This window comes from Carassius carassius, chromosome 8 (assembly GCF_963082965.1).
Source record: "Carassius carassius chromosome 8, fCarCar2.1, whole genome shotgun sequence".
Lineage (NCBI taxonomy): Eukaryota > Metazoa > Chordata > Actinopteri > Cypriniformes > Cyprinidae > Carassius > Carassius carassius.
The window spans coordinates 1776405-1804254 of record NC_081762.1 but is presented as its reverse complement, the minus strand read 5'-3'; the positions used below and the strand labels follow the sequence as shown (position 1 = coordinate 1804254).

The window sequence follows — 27850 nt, the reverse complement described above, 5'->3', positions numbered from 1 at the left end:
TCTCGGACAAATAAAGATTTCTCTCACTCTGCTGCTCTGTGTTTCACGGAAGCTTGGCTGAATGACACCATACCGGACAGCGCGCTCCATCTGCCGGGCTTTCAGCTGTTTAGAGCGGATCGCGACGCAGAATCAACGGGGAAATCGCGCGGCGGCGGGACATGCTTTTACATCAATGAACGGTGGTGTACAGATGTAACTGTGTTAAAGAAGACGTGCTGCTCAAATCTCGAAACGCTCTTCATTAAACTGCAAGCCGTTCTATTCGCCGCGGGAGATTCATTCGTTCATTCTGGTTAGTGTTTACATCCCTCCTCAAGCGCACGTGAGCTCAGCTTTACAGAAACTCGCTGATCAGATCACAGAGACAGAACAACAACACCCAGACTCTGTTTTAATCATTCTTGGGGACTTTAATAAAGCCAATCTCTCCCGTGAACTGCCAAAATACAGACAGCATGTTACTTGTCCCACAAGAGACAGTAATATATTGGATCACTGTTACACAACAATAAAGGATGCATTTCACTCTGTTCCACGAGCAGCTTTGGGACGTTCTGATCACCTTCTGGTTCATCTTATACCGACCTACAGGCAGAAACTAAAATCAGCTAAACCTGTATTAAGGACTGTAAAAAGATGGACTAATGAAGCAGAGCAGGATTTACAATCTTGTTTTGACCTCACTGATTGGAGTGTTTTTGAAGCTGCTGCCACCGATCTGGATGAACTCACAGAGACCGTAACATCATATATCAGTTTCTGTGAGGATATGTGTATTTCTACCAAGACTCAACTAAATTACAACAATGACAAACCGTTGTTCACTGCAAAACTCAGACAGCTCCGTCAGGCCAAAGAAGATGCTTACAGGAAGGGGGACAATGTCTTGTATAAACAGGCTAAATACACACTGGAAAAGGAGATCAAAGTGGTAAAGTTATTCTGAAAAAATAAGGACTCAGTTCACTTTGAACGACTCCGCATCAGTGTGGAAAAGCCTAAAGAAGATCACCAATTACAAGACACCACCCCCCAGCACTGTGGAGAATCAACGACTGGCAGACGATCTGAACGAGTTTTACTTCAGGTTTGAAAGAACACCCATCACCTGCCCTGAACACCTCCCCACACAACCATTCACACCATTCACAACTCCTGCAACCAACTCTGAATGCCTCTCCAAACAACCGTTCACACCATTCACAGCTCCTGCAACCCATCCTGATCACCTCTCCAATCAACCGCTCTCACCATTCACAACTCCTGCAACCAACCCTGAATACCTCTCCAAACAACTGTTCACACCACTCACAACTCCTGCAACCCACCCCGAACACCTCTCCAATCAAGCGCTCTCACCATTCACACCTCCTGCCTCCCCCCTCTCCCCCACACCTGCAATACAGATCAGCGAGGATGCGGTGCGCCAGGTCTTCCGGAAGCAGAAAAGGAAAAAAGCACCAGGCCCAGATTGCGTTACACCAGCCTGTCTGAAATCCTGTGCTGACCAGCTGGCCCCCATCTTCACACAGATCTTCAACAGATCGCTGGAACTGTGCGAAGTCCCTTCATGCTTCAAATGCTCCACCATCATCCCTATCCCAAAGAAATCCAAAATTACAGGACTAAATGACTACAGGCCTGTGGCTCTAACGTCTGTAGTCATGAAGTCATTTGAAAAACTGGTGCTGGCCCACCTGAAAGACATCACTGGACCCTTGCTAGATCCTCTTCAGTTTGCCTACAGAGCAAACAGGTCTGTGGACGATGCAGTAAACATCGGACTGCATTATGTTCTGCAACACCTAGACAGACCGGGGACCTATGTGAGGATCCTGTTTGTGGACTTCAGCTCTGCCTTCAACACGATCATCCCAAACCTCCTCTTGCCCAAACTAACTCAGCTCTCCGTGCCCACCTCCGTCTGTCAGTGGATCAACAGCTTCCTGACAGACTGGCAGCAGCTAGTGAGACTAGGAAAATACACATCCAGCACCCGTACAATCAGCACCGGAGCTCCCCAGGGCTGTGTTCTCTCCCCACTGCTCTTCTCCCTGTACACTAACGATTGCACATCTAAGGACCCCTCTGTCAAGCTCCTGAAGTTTGCAGATGACACCACACTCATCGGCCTCATTCAGGACGGTGACGAGTCTGCTTACAGACAGGAGGTTAAAGAGCTGGCTGTCTGGTGCACTCTCAACAACCTGGAGCTTAACACGCTCAAAACAGTGGAGATGACCGTGGACTTCAGGAGAAACCCCCCTGCACTCCCCCCACTCACCATCATGAACAGCACTGTGACTGCAGTGGAGTCATTCAGGTTCCTGGGCACCACTATCTCTCAGGACCTGAAGTGGGACATTCACATTGACTCCATTGTGAAAAAGGCCCAGCAGAGGTTGTACATCCTTCGCCAGCTGAGGAAGTTTAACCTGCCACAGGATCTGCTGAAACAGTTCTACTCCACCATCATCGAATCCATCCTCTGCACTTCAGTAACTGTCTGGTTCAGCTCAGCTTCTAAATCTGACCTCAGAAGACTAGAGAGGGTAGTGCGGACTGCTGAGCGAATTATCGGTACAACCCTCCCATCTATTCAAGAACTGTACTTATCCAGAGTGAGCAAAAGGGCTGTTAAAATCACTCTGGACCCCTCACATCCAGCACACTCCCTCTTTGAACTGTTGGTACAGTTTCTTCCCTCAGGCAATCCATCTTATGAACAGCTGATAATAACTGTGGGACACACTACACTATTTATATTTATATACACTACACTTTTTATCCAACACACATACTTAGCGTACACGTAAATCGTTTGCACATAATATACATACATACATACATGTACATACATGGAACACACTACACTACTTATATTTATATTTATATACACATACACTTATTTATCCAACACATATACTTAGCGTACAGTTGTACATGTACATACATAAATGCTCATTTTAATATACCTGCCATACATTGTCAATTTGTATATTGTCAATCCTTACCCACCTATTTGTATTTTTTTGTATTTTTTATTCCTTATTGTGTTTTTTGTTATGTCGCTGTTATGTTGCACTGCGGAGCTCTGTCATGAAAACAAATTCCTCGTATGTGTGAACTTACCTGGCAATAAAGCTCATTCTGATTCTGATTCTGGTCCTGTCTGTGAATCAGCTGAGTCATGGATACGTGACAGTGCATCTGCCTTACTGATTTTACAACTCCGCAGTCAGCGGCATATACCTCTACAATAAAAGTAAGCTTAGGGTCAGGATTCTTAAGAATTGAGCCGATTGAACGCAGATGTAGCTGCCTCTGTCCACACTAATTTCTTTAGCTTTCCTTTAAGAAGAGTGGTGCTGATATGGTACTGAAGTCAGGGATGAACCAGCGGTAAAAGTTAGCAAAGCCTAAAAACCATTGTAACTCTTTGACTTGTTTTGGGTATGGGCCACTCAAGGACAGCTTTTACCTTGGCATCATCCATCTGAACTCCTGTATGGCAAATATTGTAACCCAGGAATTTGGTAGAACTAACATGAAATTCACACTTTTCAGCCTTAACAAAAAGGTTACTCTAGAGCAGATATAGACAATCACATATTCAGGAGGTCTTTGAAAACTTCATTAACAAATGACTGAAAAACTGTAGGTGCATTGGACAGCCCATATGGCATAACCAAAAACCCAAAAGCTGCAGGAGAGATGGATGATCTGATGAATCCATACAACAATGCGTCTTCTTATATTGTTCTATGGCCTAGGTTTCAGGAATTGAAAATGGATAAACATTGGATGTACTTGCTTTAGGGGGTGAGGTGTTAGGAAAAATATCTATGACACAGTCCCAGGGGGGATGTGGTGGCAGTTTGGTGGCCTTCTCTTTACTAAATACCTCAGCTAGGTCGGCATACTGTACTCATGGGGGACATTATCTGGCAAAGGAAAGAGATTCTTGGTGAGATAAGTAGTGCAGATGGTAGCTTCATTAGTTCCAGACAGTGGGATTGACAATAAGGAGACCAACGGATCAACTCCTTTTCCTTCCATAAAAAATGTGGATTGTGAGTAGACAACCAATGATATCAAAGGATAACTGGGTTTTGTGGTGATGACATGACATAGAAAGTGATTTCTTCAGTGTGAGAAAGACCAAATCTAAGTTGTATAGGAATGGGTGATACAACCTTTTCCAATGGGACCATCAGCTATGTGTAACAATGATAGGGGGTTCAAATTTGATTGTGGGGATGTTCAAGTGTTTCACTAAATCTTGATGAATCACATTAGCAGCATCTCTAGAATCTATTAGCGCTGAGAATTGGTGGTCTTGCTTAGTGACAGACAACATAATGTGAAGTAATAAGCATGGACCAATTTGTAAAGTATTAAGCAAGTGACTTACTCGATAACTTGGAGATAAGTTGGCAGCAGGTTTAACAGGACAGTTGGAACAGTGATGGCCTTGAACCGCAGTAGTGGGCACATGATAAGCTAGGTTAAATTTGGGACTAGGCTGTTATTGCAAGAGATTATCAATCTTGATAGCAGGGTAACAAACTGTGAGATGTCAAGTGAGTCACCTCTGCTAACTCTGTTTGTAACTTAGCAGACAGACTAGAATGAAATATGTGATTAAAAGCAACATCATTAAACCTTCTTTGTGCAGCAAGAGTTCACAACTATACAGCATAATCAGTTGCTGCATCCATGCCACCAGCAGGGTATTGAAAGACATCGCTAATCAGTTGAGTGAAATAATTGTATGACTGAGGAGCATGTGTGTCGTTATCCCAAAATGCTGTAGCCCATTCAAGTGCCTTCCCTGTCAGCAAAGTCCTTATAAAGGAACATTTCATATGGTCTTAACTAAAATCTTGAGGTTGATTTGAAAAATAGATAGAGCACTGTTGCAAAAAAAAACAAAAAACGCTATAGCAGGTGCGCTAAAAGTTTGAGGTTTTGACTTTAAAATGTCTTCTCGTTGTGTTTTTGACTGCCGGAATAGAAGGAACAGCACTTTTGTTTCAAAACTAAAGTTTTACCGGATCCCGGCAGAAATTCCTTCACAGAAATCAAGAAGACAATTGTGGTTGAATGCAACACGGAGTACAGACTGGACGGAGATGATCATAAATAATGCTTGTGTTTGCAGTGCACACTTCATATCAGGTTAAATAATCTATGCATATGAACTGGTGTGTTGGTTTTATCCAGTAAATCAGCAAGTTTCTGTTTTATAGGTGAAAAGTCGCCAACCTTCAGCGCACTAGCTAGTTTAAATGTTAAACAAACATACAGTGATAGATGTGTGTGCCATCCTTTGAATGGTCTCTTAAAATAATACACATTGCTAATCATAGTTAGCCCAGCGATAGGTTACATTAGAAAATAAGCCTTGACAAAATTCCCCGTACCACCCAAAAGTAATTAACATGGCCGTATGGCATACGGGTCAGGTAGCCTGCTTCCATCCGCTAGAGTTAATTTACAAAAATAGCTGTCACGGTCCCGCAGAGTCAGTGACTGTACATATTCGGACAGTTCCGAACCTTCTTCTGCATCCATGTTTAATAAATCCCTCCTAAAACGTGCAAGCTTACGCTTGTCAACATTGCGTCCGCGCCTCTTTTTGCCTCCAGCTTAGCCCCGTCCACCCGGAGACGTTGCAATGTTTACAAACTTTTAAGGGGTCTATAGTGTCAATAACTGAGTTTGAAAACCCTTGAGCAGATCATTTTGATACACAATGGTTGACAGGAGTTGAGAGACCTCCGCAGGATCTGCTGGAACCTGGTGAAGTATTCTGTAAGGAAGAGGTAGGCCTAATAGATTCCATATGTGGGTCTTTATTCAATTATCTGTGCCCCAAGTACTAATAACAATCATAGGTCCAAGTCAGGTCAATGGCATCAGTCAGAGTATGGAGAAAATATCTAATTGCAGATAAATCCAAAAATAATCCAGTAATCCAGTAACGAGAGTCAAGAGAACAAAAGCAATGGTCATAACAATAAACAATAGAAATTGCATAGAAGAATTCTTAGTAAAGCAGAGGAAATGGCAATACTTCGCAAAATTGTAGTGGAAACACGTGGCTTAAATAAATAAGAACTGTGGTAATGTGGCAGGAAACAGGAAGTGGACAGAGTTCAATATTCAGGTGAGAGCTCCTTCTGAAGGATGGGCCCATGATCAGATGCTACACAGGATAGGTTCACAACTGAAATTTCTCTACCCATTTTTGTAGTATAATCAGAGATTTAAAACACGGCATTATAGTTGTATCAGTTTTACAATAATAAGTGATACAGTGATCATAATAAATTAATTAGTTTCAGGATTGCAATTTAGCCACACAGAAATAAAGTGGTACACACAAACTTATTCATTCACACCTGTTTCTGTTTAATTACAGTTACAGACAGTATGTTTAGGTCTACATCACATTTACAAATAATGATCATTTCTATAATTTTTCATCAAAAATACGACCGTGACATGATTTCTTAGTTTTACTGCTGATTATTTGTTCAGAAATGTTTCATTTTATTTGAACAGGTTTGTGCCATGAACAGATAAAACAGACGTCTATGAGATCTGGTCAACAGAAACACATCTGAATCACATCGGTGAGCCTGGTGTAAAGTATAAAATGCTGATTATTGTTAAAAAATAAAGCTCACAAATGTCATTTAGGTGAGTTTTAAACATTCAGACCAGCATGTTCGGCTGCGATCCATCCTTTCCGCCAACCGTGACAGTAAATGTTTCTTCCTGCAATGATTATAACCAGAAAACACAGAAACACAGCCAAAGCAACACCACTGAACATCAGCACACGCTCCGTCAGCGTCACTTCATCTACAGACAGACAGAAAACATTCAGAAACCAGCTTTCATTAAACAACAGAATCAAGTCAGACAGATTCTGATCCATTGTGCTGAGACTGAACTGTGATGAAATCATGCTGAAATTACATCTGTGAAGCACTTTCTGTAATAATGTGACAATCACGATGTTATGAACAGTTACACTCTTAAAAAGTTTTTATTGGATTTGATGGTTCTATGTAGAATCCACAGCATATTCAAATTGCATAACCTAAAAATAAATACACTGAGAGTTTCTCACAAACAAGAATGCTCTCTGCTCTCACCTGTGTTCTCATCTTCCTCTGGAGGATCTGTGACGGACTGAACTTTGTCTTCTCTGTCTGAAAATATATGAAATATATCATCACTTCAGATTTATGATCACTCCTCAAAAACACACAAGATTTCAGGAATCATTCATATCTGGAGCACAAACACTGCATTAAAGAAAAAAACACTTTTTTTAAGTGGAAAATGTTTATATAGATGACTAAAATGTTCTTCACACTAAGAAAACAATGTTTTTTTAAAAGAACTGATCACTAGAAGGTTCTTTGGGGAACAAAAATGGTTCTTATATGGCATTGCAGTGAAAAAAAATAAAAAAATGCATTTTGAGTGAAGTAGGTTAGATGATGAAAATTTGAGAGAAATGTATTAGTCAGCAGTACTAACCCTCGATCTGTAGTCTGATGGGTTTCTCAAAGTGCATGTCTGAATTCACTGATCTTGTTCCACAGAAATAAAGACCTGAATCTGACTCCATTAGTCCAGTCATAACTAGTGAGACTGTGTTTCTACTTCTATCTTCTTTAACTGTTACGCGAGTGTTTTGACGGTTTGAAACTAGCTCTCTTATCCTGCCCATGGCTAAGGCAAATATCAGCATTGTTAGTCGTCCAGATTCAGGATTCTGGTGATACCAGGCTATTTCATGAAACACGGCTGTCATGTTGCAGTTCAGAGTGATGTTTTCATTCAGCTGAAATCTTAACAGAGTCACATTATGTTCTGAAGCATCTGGAAAACATCATAAACTGATTCTTTGAAATTATTAAAACATTGATTAATATTTAATGATAATAAGGTTAAGGATGTGAAATTGTAAATGAGAATATATTTACCGCTAGAAGTGATCTGAACAATTAAGTATGAAAAAACACAAAAGAGCATGATCTTCTCCATTGTCTTTCATCTGTAAAAGCACTGATCAAACTGCAGATTTCCTTTCAGTGCAGAGACATTAAACCACAACGTGTTTCCACTTCCTGTATTTAGGAAAGCTTTCGAAGCTTTGACACAATTTGAAGTGCTTTATTTATTTAAAGTTATGGTTTATTAAGCTTTGCTGTTTGGTGTGCAATGTCGTAATTACACATTATATAGAAATAAGGGGTTGGCGATAAGGCAAAAATATCATATCACCAGAACTCCAAACATAACTCTCTTCTTGCATAACTCTCATTTGTCACATTTTGCACACACAAAAAAAAAAAATCTGCCAGTGCGAATTTTGTGAGCGTTTGCTGTGATGCACCACTTTGTCCAGCTTATAATCTTTGCCATTTCTGGTGCACGAGAGAAACATTAAATAGCAAATGACAAAAACAGTCCAATAATTGAGTGCAGCTCAAGCAAACCACTGCTGCCAAGTCTCGCAAGAAAACTAAGCATCCGCAGCTGCAAAAACAACTCCAATACAAGCCCAAAATCAAAAATCAGACAAACTATTTTTTCAGTATTGGTAAAAGTGCTATGTAAATAAATTAACTTGACTTGATATTATTAATTTCAGGCTTTTCAGATAGAAATTCAAGCAGTTTTCATTGACTTTCAAGCATTTCACACAATTATTTCCAGCTCTTTAAAGCTCTAAAATGATCCGCTTTAAACCGAAATATACCTTGTGGTGAACAAAAGAAACCAAATCATCACTTTAACCAGTAGATGACAGCAGAGGTCATTCATTTGCACTTTTTTTACTTATAATTTTCAATTGTTTAATTATTCTTTTTTTTTGTGTATGTGCCTTGAAAAACACAAAAGGCCTAATCATGGTACATTTAGAATAGAGTATACACATTTTTCATTTTAAAATAGAATGTGTACGTATACTGTTATATTGGAGAACTTCCAAACTGGATGAGAAGTGTCATTTATTTGACGCAATGTATTTTGTTTAAAGCGCTATATAAATAAAGGTGACTTGACTTGACTTGACAGAAAGACGACAATAACGGTCATATTTTTAAATGTAGAAAGGCGCGAACAAATTAATTGTCCAGTTTCCTGACTGACAGCCAGATTAACATGATCATGATCAAAGTAATAAAATAAAATTACCAATAGGAGTTGTTTCAGTGTGATAAAGCAGCAAAATGTATTTAGTTTTATTGTTGTTAATGATGATAATATTTAACATATACCTTTAGATTTTAGAATAGGTATCATGACTAAAATATTTTAAAATGCTATTAAAATAATAATAATCTCAAATAATTTAATATAAATAATTTAAAAGTTTGTTAACCTTTTTCAACCATTTAGCATTAAACATTTTTAACGTTGTTTCGTTAAAACAACTGACCTTATTTCAATCATATTTCAACGTTGAAAGTTGGTCATGTGCTGGAAGTTTTTCAACCATTCGGCTTTAAACGTTGAATCAACGTTGTTTCAACGTTGAAACCACAACTGACCTTATTTCATTCAACCTTGAAGGTCGGTCATGTGCCGGCTGGGGAGCTGCTGCAAGAGCTTTTGAAGCACAGCAGCTGTAGTCAAAGAGTGCTCGTGTGTTCTGATTGGTGGATGATGATGATGAGTGGATAAAGACTAGAGCAATCAAATAGTGAGAGAGTGATCTGCTCACCTGGTTATGTTCGTGGATGTTTCGACGTAGAAAGCAGGTTCACGAATCATTTGAGTCTGTTCGGGAGCTCGGAGCGGGATCGCGAATCATTTGAGTCAGTTTGGGGATCGCAAATCATTTGAGTCAGTTCAGAAGTTCGGAGCGGGATCGCGAATCATTTGAGTCAGTTTGGGGATTGCAGTCATTTGAGTCAATTTGGGAGTTCGGAGCGGGTTCGCGAATTATTTGAGTCAGTTTGGGGATCGCGAATCATTTGAGTCAATTTGGGAGTTCGGAGCGGGATCGCGAATCATTTGAGTCAGTTTGGGGATCGCGAATCATTTGAGTCAATTTGGGAGTTCGGAGCGGGATCGCGAATCATTTGAGTCAGTTTGGGGATCGCGAATCATTTGAGTCAGTTTGGGAGTTCGGAGCGGGATCGCGAATCATTTGAGTCAGTTTGGGAGTTCGGATTGGGTTCGAGAATCATTTGAGTCAGTTTGGGAATCGCAAATCATTTGAATCAGTTCGGGAGTTCGGAGCGGGATCGCGAATCATTTGAATCCGTTCGGGAGTTCGTAGCGGGTTCGCGAATCATTTGAGTCAGTTTGGGGATCGCGAATCATTTGAATCAGTTCGAGAGTTCGGAGCGTGAATCATTTGAGTCAGTTCGGGAGTTCGGAGCGGGATCGCGAATCATTTGAATCCCTTCGGGAGTTCGTAGCGGGTTCGCGAATCATTTGAATCAGTTCGAGAGTTTGGAGCGTGAATCATTTGAGTCAGTTCGGGAGTTCGGAGCGGGATCGCGAATCATGAGTCAGTTTGGGGTTCGCGAATCATAGCTGTATATGGATAGGCATTTTTAACTAATTTAGTAGCTAGTTCTAATTACGTTTTCCACGCGTGTTTAGGTGTGATATGTCAAATCGTATTTTTTGTTTTAATGATGTGCCTTTTAACAGTATCAAGTATATTCAAAAACTAAACAAATCGTGCCTAAAAAGTGCATGCATCTAGGCTAATGTAAAGTTACATGATGAAGTCATACTAGTGCGCGTGGCTTGTGTCCATTTTGAGTGCGTTCTTTCACTGCATTATTCGGTGTATTCAAATGCATTTATGAATGCATGTGAATGATCACATAATTCAAGATATGGGGGTTAGAAAATGTATATATTTATATCATTTTATGTAGTTAATCAATATCACACAAAGAGTGCCATTTCAGTTTTTCTCCAAAAATCAGCATGATTAAAATGTGATATTAAGTTACTACAAACAATAATTTAATTATAAATACAAAATGTTGCAGAATAATGTGATATATGAATGAATAATAGTCTAAAGAACCTTTGTGCCAAAAGGGTTCTTTCTTGTCATTATAGAACCATTTTAGCATAAAAGGTTCTTTGGAGTTGAGTAAAGAACCCTATGGTTCTATATAGAACCCCAATGAACCCTTTTTTCTAAGAGTGTACTTCTTGTGTGTAAAGGTCACTGCAGGTGCTTGTTCTGAGGGGTACATGGGGAGGACATTCTTTCTTATTAGTTTTCTTAAAGTTAGCTAAATGTCTGACAATTTCATGTGTCACACTTTATTAGTGTCTGTGGTGTTATGTTGATAACTTTCATATTTTTACATATATATATATATATATATATATTTTATAAATTCATACTTATTAAAATGTCCAACATGTCCCCTGATCTTGAAAACATCATGATAACAGAAAAGTCTGGATTTAGGCTGATTTGTCTGCGTTGTTACTGTCTTTTCTGCTAACACCACAGAGCCTCCAGTAACTTGTAATATAAAGTCTGTGGTGTTACTTCAAAATGACATGGACAGAAGTGGCTGTGTCACCAGTGTTTGAAATCAAAATGCTCTTAAGCTTTCATTTTAATTGGTAAAAAGTTACCAGTTGGTTTAATTGGTTTAACATGTATAACTCCAGCCTGTTTAGTTATGTTATTATAGTTAGTAAATTCATGTCTGCTGAAAGTAAATCAGCAATACTGATGTGCAATAATGATGTGGAAATAAGTCAACATTTATGAATTGGTCGATTTATTGCAGGGTTGCTAACATTTAAGTTTAGCTTGGATTAAGATTTATTTATTTATTATTTTTCATGTAAGATCCATATGAAATATTGAGACAAAATGAAAGTGATAGTATAATGTTTATCCCTGTATAAATGTGTTTGTGATGTGTAGCGTGGGTCTGTCACTGAAAGCAGCTCTTCTGTCTTATCAGGTTTTCTTTACTGCTGCTGTTTTACTTGGTCAGTAACTGTGGTCAGTATCATTTCGTTTGTAAATTGTAACCATTCTTGATTTTCAGTGTTAAGTAGAGTTCTTCTAGTCAATGGTTTCTCTTTTGCACCAATGACTTTGAGATTGAAGTCTCACTTGAAATCAACAACCTTTTTATCACACAGCTTTTTCTTACTTATGATGGTATTTGTTGTAATGATTTCAATTAAACCTTTTTATTGTAAAGCACTTTGTAACATTGTTTTGAACGGTGCTATATAGATATATTAAATAAATTAAAATTAAACTTGTGTAAAGCATTCTAGTTTATTAATTATCCTATAATACATTTTAAAATGAGTATTAATACAATTGAAGCTTGGATTCAGTTCATATGCAAAATATTGAAGAAACTACATCATCAGTTTAAAACTGTTGAATCCACTTTAATGTTTGGTGATTGTTAAACGTCTTGAGCAAAAGAAACGCAGATAACTAAAATAACTAAAATGTAATGATGACCTGATTATAGACAATAAATGAAAACACCAGGGGCCCATTTCACAAAGGAGGTTAAGTGAAAACTATGTTAAAAAAAGTATGTTAAGAAAAGTATGTTAACCCTGAAATGAGGGAAACTCTAGGTCAGTGGTTTTCAATCTGTGGGCCGCGGCCCCCTAGTGGGTCGCGATGGTATTGCAGGTGGGCCGCCAATTACTATTAAAAGAAATAATGTTGTTCATATATGTAAAAATGTCTAAGTCATAAAATAATAACATTTCATATATATAATTAAATAACAGAAAATAAATATTAAACTGTAACTATGCTTCCACTATTCGAGCTCACTGATTGGATTAAGAATAAACCGCCACTGCTCCATATGATACAGATCAACAGCAGTTGTGCCAAGTGGTGCCTGCCCGAGATATTTTCTGTTCCTTGCCAGTTCATTCAATAAAGACAATCTAGCTTCTGAGTACTAAGTTATTAACCTAACAATAGCGGGGGTCAGTTAATTTTTTTGCAGTGGGCCGTGCAAACATATGTGTTTGGTTGTGTGGGCCGTGAGTTGAAAAAGGTTGGGAACCACTGCTCTAGGTTTTCTGTTTCAGAATGGGAGGTTTGTCAAACCTGAGAAAGCAGGGTAAGTCAAGCCCGTTTCTGAAAGAGAGCTAACTTACACTCAGAGTCAGTTACCAAAGTAACTTACTCTATGAACCTAACCTGGTCAGGAGCAGGTTTTCTTCGATAAACCCAGAGTTTCTTTTGGTCTCCTCACACTTTTTAAACACTTAATTGATGCACGCTGGAAAAATGTTTGTATCCCCCAAATATAAATATAAAAAAATAATAATAATAAAGATTGATTTTCTATATAAGAAAATGATATAAGATACCTGCTCTTGTTTCCTGGGGGGGGGGGGGGGGTCTAAATTACGTGCATTTTACTTAAGTAAAATTATATGCCAGTGTGGTAATAAAAATAATCTTAATGCAAATGGAAAACAAGATTATTCGGAGTGTCTATTACTAAGTGCACATCTACTGTAGCTCTGCCCTCCATCGACACATAAGGTACGACACATGTGAATAACGGCTTCAGTGGTGTACATCAGTGGTTCCCAACATTTTTCAACTCGCGGCCCACACAACCAAACACATATGTTTGCGCGGCCCACTGGAAAAAAATTACTGACTATTGTTGAGTTAATAACTTGGCACTCAGAAACTAGATTGTTAACTGTATTTATTGAATGAACTAGGGCTGTGCGATATGGAAAAAAAAAAATTCTATCGCGATTTCTTTGATCAATTTTACGATTTTGATTTTAATCACATTTTGACACAAAGATATAATTACAGTCATTAATGCATTCAGGGTTATTTTGAAATATATTTCCAAAAGAAAACCAATTAGAGCTTTTTTCAAAAAGCTGTAATGTCTCTAGAACAGACATAAATCAAAATAATCACTATAGTAAAGGTGTAACAAAATAGACTTATGGCAAAAAATATATATAAATAAATAAATGCAGAGTCCAGGGACTTTTTTTTTTTCTTTTTTGCCATGCATTGTTCATAGAGCTCATTAATTGTAGCAGTGCCTCAGGTGTTGAAATAGATTTGTTATACATTATACAGGTTCACACATACTCTGTTTGTAGTGTGATACAGTATGTGTAAGCGGTCAGCAGAGAGAGTGTATTATTGTAACGCGAAAGCACATTAAAATCATGCACGAGCGCGAATCTCTCTGTTCGCACGCAGATTTCCTTTGCTCTATCACAAAACTAGTTGTGCTTGCTCAGATACACGCTGCTCTCGTCCGGAAAGAGTGCAAGCACTTAAAATGTGTCTCCTCTCACTTAAACTGTGTCCTGTGCACTCACAACTCTCTCTATGCTCATGTGCTAGATATTAATTATTTTCACACCTTTTTATTTCTAGCCTTTTACCGCGTGCAGTGTTACTATAGTTTAATATTTGTAGTTAAACTATTCTAATACAAATGGTAGGTTATAGCCCTCAAAAAGTGCTGCTATTATATATATATAAATAAGACCTTACTACCTTTTTAAAAATAATTTTAATAGGTTTCACGTTATATAATCGGCTCAGAAAATATGTGAATGTGACTAGAAGTTAGAGCCCAGAAATGTAAAGCATTGTTCCATTCAGACGAGACTTCCGCATATGGATGTGCTCGATTGTTTTTTGGCAACTTTTACTTTTGCTTTTAGAAGTGAAAGCATTGTCTGAGTTTTACTGTGCCTCATTTCACTCCAGAACATAACTAGATTATTTAAATGAAAAAAAGTGCTTAATCATAGGAAATATTTTATATATATCTTTTTCTAGTTGCGGATGCAGGAATTGATGTGGTGGGAAACTCTACCACATACTACCACATACAGGGAACTTGTGGTAACCTACAGTAACATTTTGATCAAGGTAAGTGCATTTATCAGTGAGCAATGATGCCCCTCAATGGTTTTAAAATGCTTTAAGTAATTAAAACAAAACAAATGGGGGGTATTTATAAATAAAGCAGTCCCTGTTGGTTTTAATAAAGACTCAGAGCGGTGATTTCTTTGTTAACCGCACAGAACAAAAAGTGCGTCATACTTTACTGCATGTTGAAACACGCAGTAAAATCTCTTCTTCAGTAAAAGAACAAGAATTCAAAACAACTTATAAGAAGAATTCATGAGCTAGCTTGTCAACTTAAAAAGTTTAAGCTAAAAACAATTATTCTGATAAGACTTTTTTTTTTTGTTTTTTTTTTGTTTTTTCAATACTCCTTCTCACTCGCAAACAAAATAATTAATTAACTGGTTTCACTCCAGCCAACTGTCTCAGCTTCGTGAACTTTTCTTCACTCAGTCCTTTGGTGAATATGTCAGCAATTATGTCTTCAGTCTTGCAGTATTTCAAGTCTATGACTCCACTTGCAATTTGCTCTCGAATGAAGTGGTACTTGATGTCATATTTGGCTAATCCATGAAATCGTGGGTTCTTTGCCATTCAATAACCTGTCTGCACTCCTCACTCACAATGTTCTTATGATTCCCTCTGTTATTTTAGCACATTTCTACCTCCAGATTCTGTTTGCACTATTTATGTTCCTCACTGTGTAATGCACCTTCTTTTATACTCACTGAGTAATTCGTCTGTAGAAGGGCTGTATCTGGGGTTTGAAATTGTATTACAATATATAATATATTCATTCTATTTATTTATTATGCCTAAATTCTTTTCAAGTAGGTCTCCAGGTACAGAAACCGAATAATCAAATGTAGAATAGCACTACATAGTCTTCACTGTAAAAATTAAACATACTGTCAAAACAAAATTTAATCAGACACCTTCAACATTTCTCAGATTATCAGTTTATTTTATTTAGTTTAGTATGGGATCAGAATCCCGCCAAATGTATTGCAGTCACAGATCGAAAAATAATAAGCATAAATCAATTATTTTAAAACACGTGTAAAATAATAACACACAAAACTGGAAAACGAATGCAATTTTTTTTTATAACAAACAGTGCAGTCATGGATCAAAAAATAATAAGCGTCAATAAAAAATGTAAACACATTTAAAATTATATTGCACAAACCTGAAATATGGATTCAACAGTGATGACCTGCTCTTGGCAGACAGCAGCAGTGTTAGTCGTCCAGAATCAGGATTCTGGTGATACCAGGTGTAATGAAATAATCCTTTGTAATCTTCGGAAGAAGGAGGCGGGAAACGGCGTACAATCAACGTGAAACTTTAATTACAAAATAAACACAAAACAGTGCACCAGCCCCTCACGGACGACTGGTGCGCTCAAATAAAAATCAAAACACAACTAAAAGCCCAGGCCTGGTCCTCTCTCGTCCTTCACTGTCGTCGCTCCAGTTTTATATCCTTCCATCTCCTCCGTGGGCCTCGAGACCGGCGGGTCGAACAGGTGTAGCTCATCTCCAATCACTCCGCCGGCCTCGCTCCCATGTCCCTCGGCCCCGCCCCACTCGTCACACCAGGCCATTCTGAATTTGTCATAATAAAAAAATATATATTATATTTAAGGATAAAAATATCAATATAGTAAAATCGTAAAGTAGAATAGTCAGCAGTCTTCCCCATGATTGTGTAGCCTACAGAACTAGACTGAGAGACAATTTAAACCAATGGTTTTATGTTTTAAAACCAATAAATATGTATTTTTTTTCTTGTATTTTTTAATTGTTGTTTAGTCAATTATAGGTTTATTTCACTCAGTCTGTTTGAATTCAGGAAATAAATCTAAGTCTAAAAGTTTCATAGCTATTTAAATGGTCTAAGTTAATCAAACTCAAAATAATAAAGTTACATAAGATCTGGAAATCATGGCAGCTTTCATTGGCCAAGGCAAGCCCATGAGGCCGTTTGACCGACATGTCCAACAACCAATCACATTTCATAAATATTCCACGCCAAACATTGGGCCCGATTGAGTTGCACGACAAGGTTTTTGCTCCAATTCTCGGGAGGTGGAAAATCAGGTCTAAATCGGGCTAAAACTCCTGTAGTGTGAGCCTGGCTTTAACAATACTAGTGAACACTCTTGTTTTTGAGGGAGTCTGGGTTGTAGAGCTGTATAACTGATGTATAACTGATATAGGATTATGTTTTATTATGTTTTATTAGCCAGATAATTCAGTCAGTGAGCAAGTAAACAAAATGCAGCAATGACACATCTTACCGTCGCAATTGCATTCACAAGCTCAACATTATCGTGTGTGATTGGTTGTAATGCTGCGCTGTACAAATGCATTTTTCTTTTGCCCAGCGGCAGCCAGTGAGCGCAGATTTGGCTGTGCCACACTTGAAGATCTAATCACACCGGTGTGATTGTAAAAAATATTATTTTTTATAGCACGTGCCCCCTCACTTTGAATGGGCATGACATGTCTGCTAGTGAAAATATAAAAACAGAAGATCTGAAAAGAATAAATAGATAGAAAACAAAACTCTGACTCAAAGTATGAACATTCAGTAACAAAGCTAGCTAGCTTGTTAGCTTGAGAATACTTACCCTCAAAGTTGTTGATGTAACTCGAAATATACAATTTAAAACCTTTCTCCTTTTTACTAGAAGGAGTGACAGATGCCAACCTTACAATTCGGTTGATGTCATCCACTGTAATCCAGGGAAAAATGCCATGCTTCCAGCGCTCATTCAAATGATGAATGGCAATAATTGCTTCCAGCGCTTCACCAGAAGCAACAGTACAACTGAGACAAAACGCAGAAGTGACCATGCATAGAGTCTATTTCCTGTGTGGGTATGATGAAGTTCTGTGCATGATAGGTGGAATTTATTCTTATCCTTGTGCTGTGTGTGTTTTTAATGTGCACACTGAACTGCTTCCGGCCATCACTGCAAAGGATGCAAATGAGATGGTAATGCAGATGCTTGAAAACTGTGATCAGGAAGTCACAGAGTTTTCATTTCAGCACGTGCAGTTTGAGTCTACACTCACTTCTCGGGTCGAGCTGTTGTCTCAATAGTTTCTCCAGTTTTATTGCATTATTCAATAGGAAGCAACGCTTCAATCAGGACAGCTAAAAGGTTGGGGTATATTAATAATATGTACATGCAGTTTCTGTAAATGTATTACTGTTAATTTAGTAATAGTAAATAAAAAATGTTTTATTTAGATTTTAGAAACAAATTTTAATTGTTTTGTGATCTGTTTTTAATTAAGCCTCTATGAATCTGAAAACTTCAACTGAAGTCATATTTCTTGTGTTTCTCTTTCCTCCAGTGATTCTGCTCGTTATCATTAGGTGTCAATTAATCATTTAAGAACCTAAATAACAGTAACACTGCTTCAACGTTACTTTTAACATCATGTAGTCAGGGTGAAACATTTTTAATCATAGTGTTATTGTAAAGACTTCTCAGCTTCTATAGTACACCAATCCTGATCATCAGCCCCAATACTGATCCTTGAGATTGGATTCCTAATTTGTTTATGAGTTTTCTTATTTGAGAGTAGCTTGACTGACTCTTGCACTCAATAACTACCTAGCAGGACAGGATATAGACTAAAGCATCAACACTGGATTTTGGTTGAAAATTAAAATTGGGTTGATGTCGAACTCTAGCCAAAAGAGATGTCTTAGAAAATTATGCATGTTTTGTTGGATTTAATAAAATATATGTGCAAGAAATTTTAACACAAAGAGGCAATTAAATACTCAGATATTTATTTACTATTTTAATAGTCGAGTACAGAATGCATGTGTCACGGTTGGTAAACCGTGATCTCTGGGTTTTGCACTTTGTGGTGAAGTCTGTGTGTTTCGCGTCGGCAATGATTAGTTTGTGGGCGTCTCCGTTAATTGTCATCAGCAGCAGCTGTCACTCATTACACACTCACTATATATTGGCTTGTCTCACGTCTTGTGTTTGTGAGAACGTTGTTTAATGTCGCTTCCTCTGTCTGTTGGCTTCATTGTTGTATGCGTTTGGATGTCCGTGTTTTCCCCGGAACCTCATCCACTCTCCGCACTTTCACTCAGCAACAAAGACTTACCTTTGGCTCTATTCCCGGCAGTTCCTGTGCCATCCTCTCCTGCTGCCTTCTCACCGTCATCACCCGGATTCCTCATCACCTCACCGCCATCTTGGATTGTCGTCTTCCCAGCATCGTCTTTGTACTCCTGTTTGTTTATTTACTTTTATTAAATTGTTAAACTCGCTATTGTTTCCAGTCCTTCATTCACCCAGCCTTCACAGCATGTGCACACAAAGTACAAAAAACGTTTCAAGCTTGCTCAATAACTGGACAGACTCAAGGTATATGCTTAACCAATAATTGACAATGCCGCTTTTGTGAAAAAAAAATCATGACCCGAGTTAACCAAATTTACACTTTGAATTAGTGATGGGCTCTTTCAAAACACTGCTCCATGAAGCTTTGAATCCTTAGTAAATCTTTTCTTTTGAATCAGTGGTTTGGAGCATGTTTCTAACACTCAGCTAGCAGTCCCCATACAAACGCTGATCGGTGTTCCTTTAACACTGGGGTATTTATAGGTAACCTGCATGATAGTAAGTAATATTGCTTAACTGCTGTAAACTATTTTCTAACAACTGCATTTTATGACACTATTTAACACCCACCTTGCCTTTCTCCCTTTTCATAATCATGTCAACTGGAAAACAAAGTGAATTCAGTGGATACGCTTAGCCTAAACCTAAGGTAAGCCAGTTTGTTTTTCTTAATCACATTGTAAATACTTCTAAGAGCAATATTCATACTGCTTGCTCATGGATGAGTTAAGTAACTTAGTTTACTTAAATTAGTTAATTCACTTTGATCAGAGACTCGATCAGAAATATATCTGCCTGCAGTGATGGACCACTATAAATCAGGGTTTGACACTCTTGGGGATCAACTAGAAGAGACATGTAAACGGTAAGCATTACTTGCTTTAAACTTAAGCTTTATAAATGTGTATTATGTCATTTATGTTTGTATTTTGACAAGTATCACACAGTGTACTTTACTAATAGTGGGTACTTGATCAGTGGGGACATGCACGTACATGTAAGCAGATGTTAGACAGTGACAGATTCACTCAAATACATGAGAACAGAGAAAACAACATAGTTTATCAATGATATTCCAGTAATGATAACAAGCATGATTGATTTGATTTCTGGAGGATAACATAAAAAAAATTGTTGCTACTGTACATGGGAATCCAAGTATAATGAATTGGCTGTAAGGACATGCATGTCACCTGTTGACTGATAACACTGGCAATTTATAAAATGCAAATAATTTAAAATACTCTCTAATATTCCAGGAAGCTTTACATTTTTGATGACTTCAAACCAATGATAAACAAATTGAACTTAGATTTTGACACAAAGCATCAGTCACTCACTGGTCAAATAGAGAAGCTCACCACCATCACTAATGAACTGGAGTCCATGCACAAGAACACTACAGTGGGCAGTTTGACAGGAGCAACAATGGGAGCAGCTGGAGGAATCACATCTATAGTGGGTCTGGCTTTGGCCCCGGTCACATTAGGTGTTTCTTTAGGTCTTACTGCTGTTGGTGGTGTTCTTGGAGTAGCTGGAGGAGCAACAGGTGTAATATGCAACAGCATTAATAACAGCGAGCAGAAACGCCTGCGAGAGACTCTTGAGAAGATCACCAGTGATTTCCAGGACACAATAAACGCAATGCTTGAGATTCTAAATAAAATAATCAACAGCACAGAAGACATACAACAGCTGGTGCAGCAGGATATGAATGATTATATACCAGCAAGGATGATGCAGGGAGGAAGAGATAAAGTGAGAGGCATTGCAGCCATTTCAAGACTTCCTAAAGCTGAAATGTCCCAGAAGAGTGAAGTGGCTAAATACTTTAACAATGCTGTATTATTGTCTAAACAGGCTAAAACAGCCTTCAAGTCTGTCAAAAAAATTAGTTCATCTTCAGAGACTGTCAGAAACATCCATATGACATCAAAGGTTGCCAAATCCATGCGTTTGTCTTCAGAGAACGTCAGAGTTGTCAGTGTGTCTGCAAAAACGGCAAAAGCTGTCCGTTCAGCAGCAGCGCTCAGTGGTGTAATCTCAGCTCTGTTTGTTGCTGCTGATGTTTACTGCATTGTTAAAAATTCAGTGGAGATCTATGAAATGAATCATTCGGCAGACAAAAAAATTGCTAAAAAAACCAAATCAGATGCTTTGAAATTCATTAATCAGATGAAAGAAACAGCTGGTCATTTTGAGACGACTCTGAAAGAAATTAAAGACGCTAAAGACACTGCTATCAGAGAGTTTAATACAGAGTTGGAAAATGGCACTTCGGTCCTGGTTAGACAAAAGCACAGAGGCAACTATAATGATCTTCTTATATTGAGCATTGGTTTGAATGTTTTTTTTATTTTGTATTTTTTATTCTGTCAGCCTTAAGAGTAGCTCTTCACAAATAAACCACTTAATCTTGGTTATATTTTGTTGCTGTTGTTCTGTTATACATGTTACTATAGTGTAATGTAATTCAGTCTGCACTGTGAAGTGAACTGTCATTATTTTTCTTTACTTGTGGATCCAATATACTGTATAATTATCAAAAAATAAAATAAATAAAAAACAGAATGAAAAAATATACTTTATACATTTATGTAAACAGCCTTGAAATGGACTTTAAATAAGGCCCTGTTTAAACCTGCTATTAAGATCCATTTTGGTCGATCAATTATTGTGATTATTTTCTTCCATTTAAAATTTGTCTGTATTAAAAGGCATGTTGCCTCTTGTTAATCCTTCTAATTTTTCTAGCCTCATTGTTAGCTCTAAGGAGAGGGTGCCATGTTTTCTTTTAAATGTGTTCACTATTGTTTTTGGGAATCAAGATAGTAGAGGGAAGATTAAGTTGTTTATTTCTTCTGTTTAGGTGATTTAGTTCTCCTTCTGGCAGTTAGTAACCTTTATCTTTGTTGTTTTGGCTAAGACCCTTTCCTGAGGATTAATTACTTGTATTTTTCTTATGTTGTGTTATTAAAACAAATAAACACTTTTTATTTTCCACAACAAGTGGTTGTCGCATTTCTGGGGCAGAGGACTCAAGGGATGTTTTCTATTTGTTTCTCTTTTTGGTTAATTTTACCCTGTTAGCCCTCTCCCAACCCTAGACTGGGAGAATATGTAACACTAGCAATTATTTGACAGCAGGAACACTGTTAAATTATACCGTGGATATTCTGAATATTTGTAATGATCACATTTGATCATGACTTGCATTATGGCAGTAAATAATTTAAGTAACAACTTTGAAGTTGAACAAACATGAAACTATCCTAAATATCCTATTAGTCAGTCGGCCCTAGGACTAAAACAGCAATATTGTTAAAGTATTAGGAGGGCCAGACTAACAGAAAGGAACTGGGACAGCCATTAACACAAAAACAAAAGGAAAAAACAACATGAAGCCCCCCAGGGCGGAGCAGAAGACCACCACACCCTTGTGGTCAAGGCCAGAGTCCTCCAGGGCGGAGCGGAAGACCACCACAACCGTGTAGTCAGGGCAAGCGCCCCCCAGGGCGGAGCAGAAGACCACCATGTCCGTGTGGTCAAGGCCAGAGTCCTCCAGGGCGGAGCGGAAGACCACCACAACCGTGTAGTCAGGGCAAGCGCCCCCCAGGGCGGAGCAGAAGACCACCACGTCCGTGTGGTCAGAGCGGAAGCCCCCCAGGGCGGAGCAGAAGACCACCACGTCCGTGTGGTCAGACCGGAAGCCCCCCAGGGCGGAGCAGAGGGCCACCACGTCCGCGTGGTCAGAGCGGAAGCCCCCCAGGGCGGAGCAGAGGACCACCACGTCCTTGTGGTCAGAGCGGAAGCCCCCCAGGGCGGAGCAGAGGACCACCACGTCCGCGTGGTCAGAGCGGAAGCCCCCCAGGGCAGAGCGGAAGACCACCACAACCGTGTAGTCAGGGCAAGCGCCCCCCAGGGCGGAGCAGAAGACCACCACGTCCGTGTGGTCAGAGCGGAAGCCCCCCAGGGCGGAGCAGATGACCACCACACCCCTGTGGTCGATGCCGGAGTCCAACAGGGCGGAGCAGAAGGCCACCCAGTGACTTGACCTGACTCTGAAAGGTCCACGATGACTAGCCTTGTCTCTGGAAAGTCCATGGTACCTAGTCCTGGCTCTGGAAGGTCATCGGTGACTGGCCCTGACTCTGGACGGTCATCGGTGATTGGCCCTGACTCTGGAGGGTCATCGGTGACTGGCCCTGACTCTGGAGGGTCATCGGTGACTAGCCCTGACTCTGGAGGGTCAACTGGAACCTGACTCGACTCTGGAGGGTCAACTGGAACCTGACTCGACTCTGGAGGGTCAACTGGAACCTGACTCGACTCTGGAGGGTCAACTGGAACCTGACTCGACTCTGGAGGGTCAACTGGAACACGACTCGACTCTGGAGGGTCAACTGGAACACGACTCGACTCTGGAGGGTCAACTGGAACACGACTCGACTCTGGAGGGTCAACTGGAACACGACTCGACTCTGGAGGGTCAACTGGAACACGACTCGACTCTGGAGGGTCAACAGGAACACGACTCGACTCTGGAGGGTCAACAGGAACACGACTCGACTCTGGAGGGTCAACAGGAACACGACTCGACTCTGGAGGGTCAACTGGAACCTGACTCGACTCTGGAGGGTCAACTGGAACCTGACTCGACTCTGGAGGGTCAACTGGAACCTGACTCGACTCTGGAGGGTCAACTGGAACCTGACTCGACTCTGGAGGGTCAACTAGAACCTGACTCGACTCTGGAGGGTCAACTGGAACTAGCGACTCTGGAGGGTCAACTGGAACTAGCCCTGACTCTAGATGGTCGACGGTGACTAACCCTGACTCAGGAAGGTCCATGAACACCTGACTCGACTCTGGAGGGTCAACCGGGAACTGACTCAACTCTGGAAAGTCAATGGGGACCTGACTTGACTTAAGACTGCCTGTGGAGACGTGAGACGCCTCGGCTTCAGGCACCGCCTCGGTAACGGCCTCGGGCACCGCATCGGGAGCGGCCTCGGGCACCGCCTCGGCCTCCGGAACGGCATCGGGCACCGCCTTGGCATCGGGCACCGCCTCGGCCTCCGGAACGGCATCGGGCACCGCCTCGGCCTTGGGAACAGCATCGGGCACCGCCTCGGCCTCCGGAACAGCATCGGGCACCGCCTCGGCCTCCAGAACGGCAACGGACACTGCCTTGGCATCGGACACCACTTCGGCCTCCGGAACGGCATCGGGCACCGCCTCGGCATCGGACACCACCTCGGCCTCCGGAACGGCATCGGGCACCGCCTCGGCATCGGGCACCACCTCGGCCTCCGGAACGGCATCGGGCACCGCCTCGGCCTCGGGAACAGCATCGGGCACCGCCTCGGCATTGGGCACCGCCTCGGCCTCCGGAACAGCATCGGGGACCGCATCGGCCTCCGGAACAGCATCGGGGACCGCCTCGGCCTCCGGAACAGCATCGGGCACCGCCTCGGCCTCCGGAACAGCATCGGGCACTGCCTCGGCCTCCGGAACAGCATCGGGCACCGCCTCGGCCTCCGGAACAGCATCGGGCACCGCATCGGGCACCGCCTCGGCATCGGGCACCGCATCGGGCACCGCCTCGGCATCGGGCACTGCCTCGGCATCCAGAACAGCATCGGACACCGCCTCGGGAATGTCCTCCGGGCTTTGAGGAACGGTAGATGCCTGTCTCCTCCTCCTCCGCCCTCTATGATGGCGAGTCGGTGACACCTTGTCTGGAGACTCAGGCGTTGAGTCGGCCATCTTGTGCTGTGGCTCCAAGCTGGCGGCCATCTTGTGCTGTGGCGCTGGGCTGGCGGCCATCTTGTGCTGTGGCGCTGGGCTGGCGGCCATCTTGTGCTGTGGCTCTGGGCTGGCGGCCATCTTGTGCTGAGGCGCTGGCTCAGCAGCCATGACGTGAACCGTCTTGGGAATCTCTAGGATCTTTGACAGCGTAGCGAAATAATCCAAGAATGAGTCAGAGGCCTTCTTGGGCGTTGGCGCTGAGCTGGCAGCCATTTTGCACCGTGGCACTGGACTCGCGGCAATCATGGGCAGTGGCGCCACCGTGGCGGACGTGCGCTTCCTCTCCCCTCTCCGTCCGCCATGGTGAGACAGTGGCTCTGATCCATCCCACACGAGCCCCGGGTCGAAGGGAGGCCATGGCTGAGAGTGGTGCTGAATCTCCTCTCGACCACTCCCTCCTCTAAGACTCAGACAGACCAGGTATAAATACACAAAAGGATAATGGGGAAACAGGAGACAGGTGGGGAACAATCAATTAACTAAACAAGGAGGAAGGTGACCAAATAAGGAGACAGGAAGTGATAATATGATAAACACCGTGGGAACTGAGGACACCTAGTGGAAACCCAGGGAACACAACCCAGACACTGTGACAAACTGACTTCCAGCTAATGGCTTAGAGGAAATCAAATGAAGACTAAGAAGACATTAAGGGGCTGTTTAAACAGAACTGTTATGTGTTTTGGCTGTTCATTTACATGACCACACTGTTTTGGGGACCTGAAAATGCAAGCATTTGAAAATGGGTTACAAAGTGCAGGTTTTGAAAAAGATTCCTTTACCTTCTCCAAATAAACAACAAAAACGTGAATGTGTGAAAACACTGGCATCATGCAGATTGGTTCATGCATGTTAAGTTTTTTTCTGGGTATTTCTTGACAAAGTGATATCGCTGACCACCAACCTGTCATGCATAATACAGAGTTTTAGTTGTTTTCACAGATTTGTGTGAAAAGGGATCAATTTCACAACATTGCCATCTGTTTTTAGTACATTGTTTTTATGCTAACATTCATCTCTCAATATCAGCAGAGGAGGAGTAAAGACCATACATCAGCATTATCAGCTTCACCAGCAACCAGACAGACTTTGTTTCTATCAGACAACCACAGAAGTTCTTATTGAGAATTAACAGAGCTTTAGATGTCTTTGCTGTTAAAAATAAAACTATATGTACATTTCTACAACTAATATTATAATATAAGTTCAAACCTGTTCATTATACAAAACGATAATGTTCAATCACAATACTTGACTGGTATTAAGAAAAGGAAATATTTTTCCAGGTCTGGCTTTTCTTCACAGCCTTCAATTCTATTATATTGTATCCATTTTAAAGTTGAAAAACGAGAAAATGAGAAAAACGACAGGACAGATCCCAGTTTATGATGGGACCCATCTCTGACCACAATAGTGGACAAAGGTTTGCTACATTTTGGTGGACTAACAAGAGCAAACTGTCTAACACCATCAGATAAAGATGCCAGGACACCAAACAGACACCTCTTGAGGGCAAGAAGAAGACCTTCGGTACAAAGCCCGGGAAGGACAGGCCTTCCTATTGGTCAAAATGTAGTTTCTGCCCTTCGCCCACCAACACAGTGTGGAGCATTATAACTAATCAGACACACAACTATTTGTTATATTTAACAAATAATATCTTACGCCCCCTCATCTAACCAAATCTTTGGACCTTTTCCCTGAATTGAGACTATCACCTCAAAAAAAGGCAGAACGGGCCTCTGGTTCCATAGTAACTAAAGGCACACTATCTGATAGCACTAGGTTTATGGCTCCTAGGAATGCAGCAAAGCAACTCTTAACTCAAGTCTCTCAAGAACAAACACATAATGCCCATAAAAAGGGAATCTGCTCTAAGAAGTTCATGACAAAACCTGTCATGAACCTGTCTTTGAATGAACATACATTGTGTACAGTATATTATTGCTGTTCTTGTATATTGTCTGTTGAATTGTCTGTTGGTTTTACTCAAGTGGTTAACTGACTCTTTCATAGCTTAATTTTCTGGTTTTCCTGATGGTATCAACCATTAAATCTAATTTGCCCTTTCCCCTGTATGAGTGATTGAATGTTTGTTTGTTCATTTGTTAGACTAGTTTGCGTAATTTTTTGTTAATAAAACTCTTGTGCACAAATTACATTAGTTTCTGATTCTGCCTTACAAATTAAAGTCATTTTAGGATTCCAATTTTGCTACATTCTCTAATGCATGAATATTGTATGAAAGTATTTTCTGTGGCCATGAAAATATCCTTTCATAGAGTTTTTATGAAATTATGCTAATAGTGCACTGGATGAATGGATTAGTTGATGGCAATATAATTCTGCTACAGTTACTACTTGCAGCTCATATAAATAATTGTAATTAATTGTAATTATTTATCAACATTTACCTTTTGAGCTTAATTTGATTCCTCAGGTTTTGTTCTGTGACCTCCTAAAAATTCCTTAGGACGTCTGGATGCAGCAGCAGTGAGTGAAACAAAGAGAGAATACAGAGTCCATTCCAAATCCATTTATTGAGAACTATGTTCTCCAACTAATGCAAACTACAACACACACGTTTTCTCAGTGAAAGCAATGTGTAGTGCAACATCTTACACAAACTCAGCTGTTAATGGACTAATGAATGCATGCATGTTAAAATTTTTTCCATCATGTTTGGACTTAATTTGTTCGTAATATTGCCAAATTTATTCTGGTTGTGGTTTGGAAAGTTAGAAATGCACTGGTAAAATATTAGAGACACTTTCCTAACTTTGTGTTTTGACTATGCAAATAAGTTCCACAGGAGGAAAGAAGAGTGTGCCACAACATGTCCCCCGATCTGATGGAAACAGCCAATCACAACAGGGAAATGGAGAAGCACCAGAATGCAATGCCCTACTCATCAGAAATGGATAAATGTACCTTCCTAAAATACAGTT

The 27850-nt window shown here is 40.4% G+C and overlaps 3 protein-coding genes across 6 annotated transcripts in view; 1 reads left to right on the top strand and 2 right to left on the bottom strand.

Annotated features, from left to right (window-relative positions):
• Positions 1 to 27850, bottom strand: part of LOC132144953 (uncharacterized) — a 51323-nt gene that overhangs the window by 7754 nt on the left and 15719 nt on the right. The gene's annotated exons all lie outside the window — the stretch shown is intronic.
• On the bottom strand, positions 6378 to 8243 carry LOC132144954 (M1-specific T cell receptor alpha chain-like). Its single transcript, XM_059555574.1, has 4 exons — positions 8013 to 8243; positions 7564 to 7908; positions 7173 to 7229; positions 6378 to 6876 (listed from the first exon to the last, which is right to left on the bottom strand). The coding sequence occupies exons 1-4, from the start codon at positions 8071 to 8073 to the stop codon at positions 6719 to 6721; spliced, it is 621 nt and encodes a 206-aa protein (XP_059411557.1). The 5' UTR covers positions 8074 to 8243; the 3' UTR covers positions 6378 to 6718.
• On the top strand, positions 14903 to 21649 carry LOC132144597 (uncharacterized). 3 transcript variants are annotated; one of them, XM_059555161.1, is made up of 3 exons: positions 14903 to 14950; positions 19707 to 19740; positions 20351 to 21649. In XM_059555161.1, the coding sequence occupies exon 3, from the start codon at positions 20382 to 20384 to the stop codon at positions 21474 to 21476; it is 1095 nt and encodes a 364-aa protein (XP_059411144.1). In that variant the 5' UTR covers positions 14903 to 14950; positions 19707 to 19740; positions 20351 to 20381; the 3' UTR covers positions 21477 to 21649. The 3 variants fall into 3 exon arrangements, with proteins under 3 accessions (XP_059411144.1, XP_059411143.1, XP_059411142.1); XM_059555160.1 differs by lacking the exon at positions 14903 to 14950 and having other exon boundaries at positions 19338 to 19740; XM_059555159.1 differs by lacking the exons at positions 14903 to 14950; positions 19707 to 19740 and adding an exon at positions 19867 to 19956.

What these genes read in the sequence shown, in the direction of transcription:
- LOC132144597 (XM_059555159.1), top strand. Translation starts at nt 19,895, where the DNA reads ATGGACCACTATAAATCAGGGTTTGACACTCTTGGGGATCAACTAGAA. An exon ending in CTAGAAGAGACATGTAAACG is followed by an intron (nt 19,957 to 20,350) that starts GTAAGCATTACT and finishes CTAATATTCCAG; the next exon opens with GAAGCTTTACATTTTTGATG.
- LOC132144954 (XM_059555574.1), bottom strand. Translation starts at nt 8,073, where the DNA reads ATGGAGAAGATCATGCTCTTTTGTGTTTTTTCATACTTAATTGTTCAG. An exon ending in CATCAGACTACAGATCGAGG is followed by an intron (nt 7,230 to 7,563) that starts GTTAGTACTGCT and finishes ATATATTTTCAG; the next exon opens with ACAGAGAAGACAAAGTTCAG. An exon ending in AGAGGAAGATGAGAACACAG is followed by an intron (nt 6,877 to 7,172) that starts GTGAGAGCAGAG and finishes GTCTGTCTGTAG; the next exon opens with ATGAAGTGACGCTGACGGAG.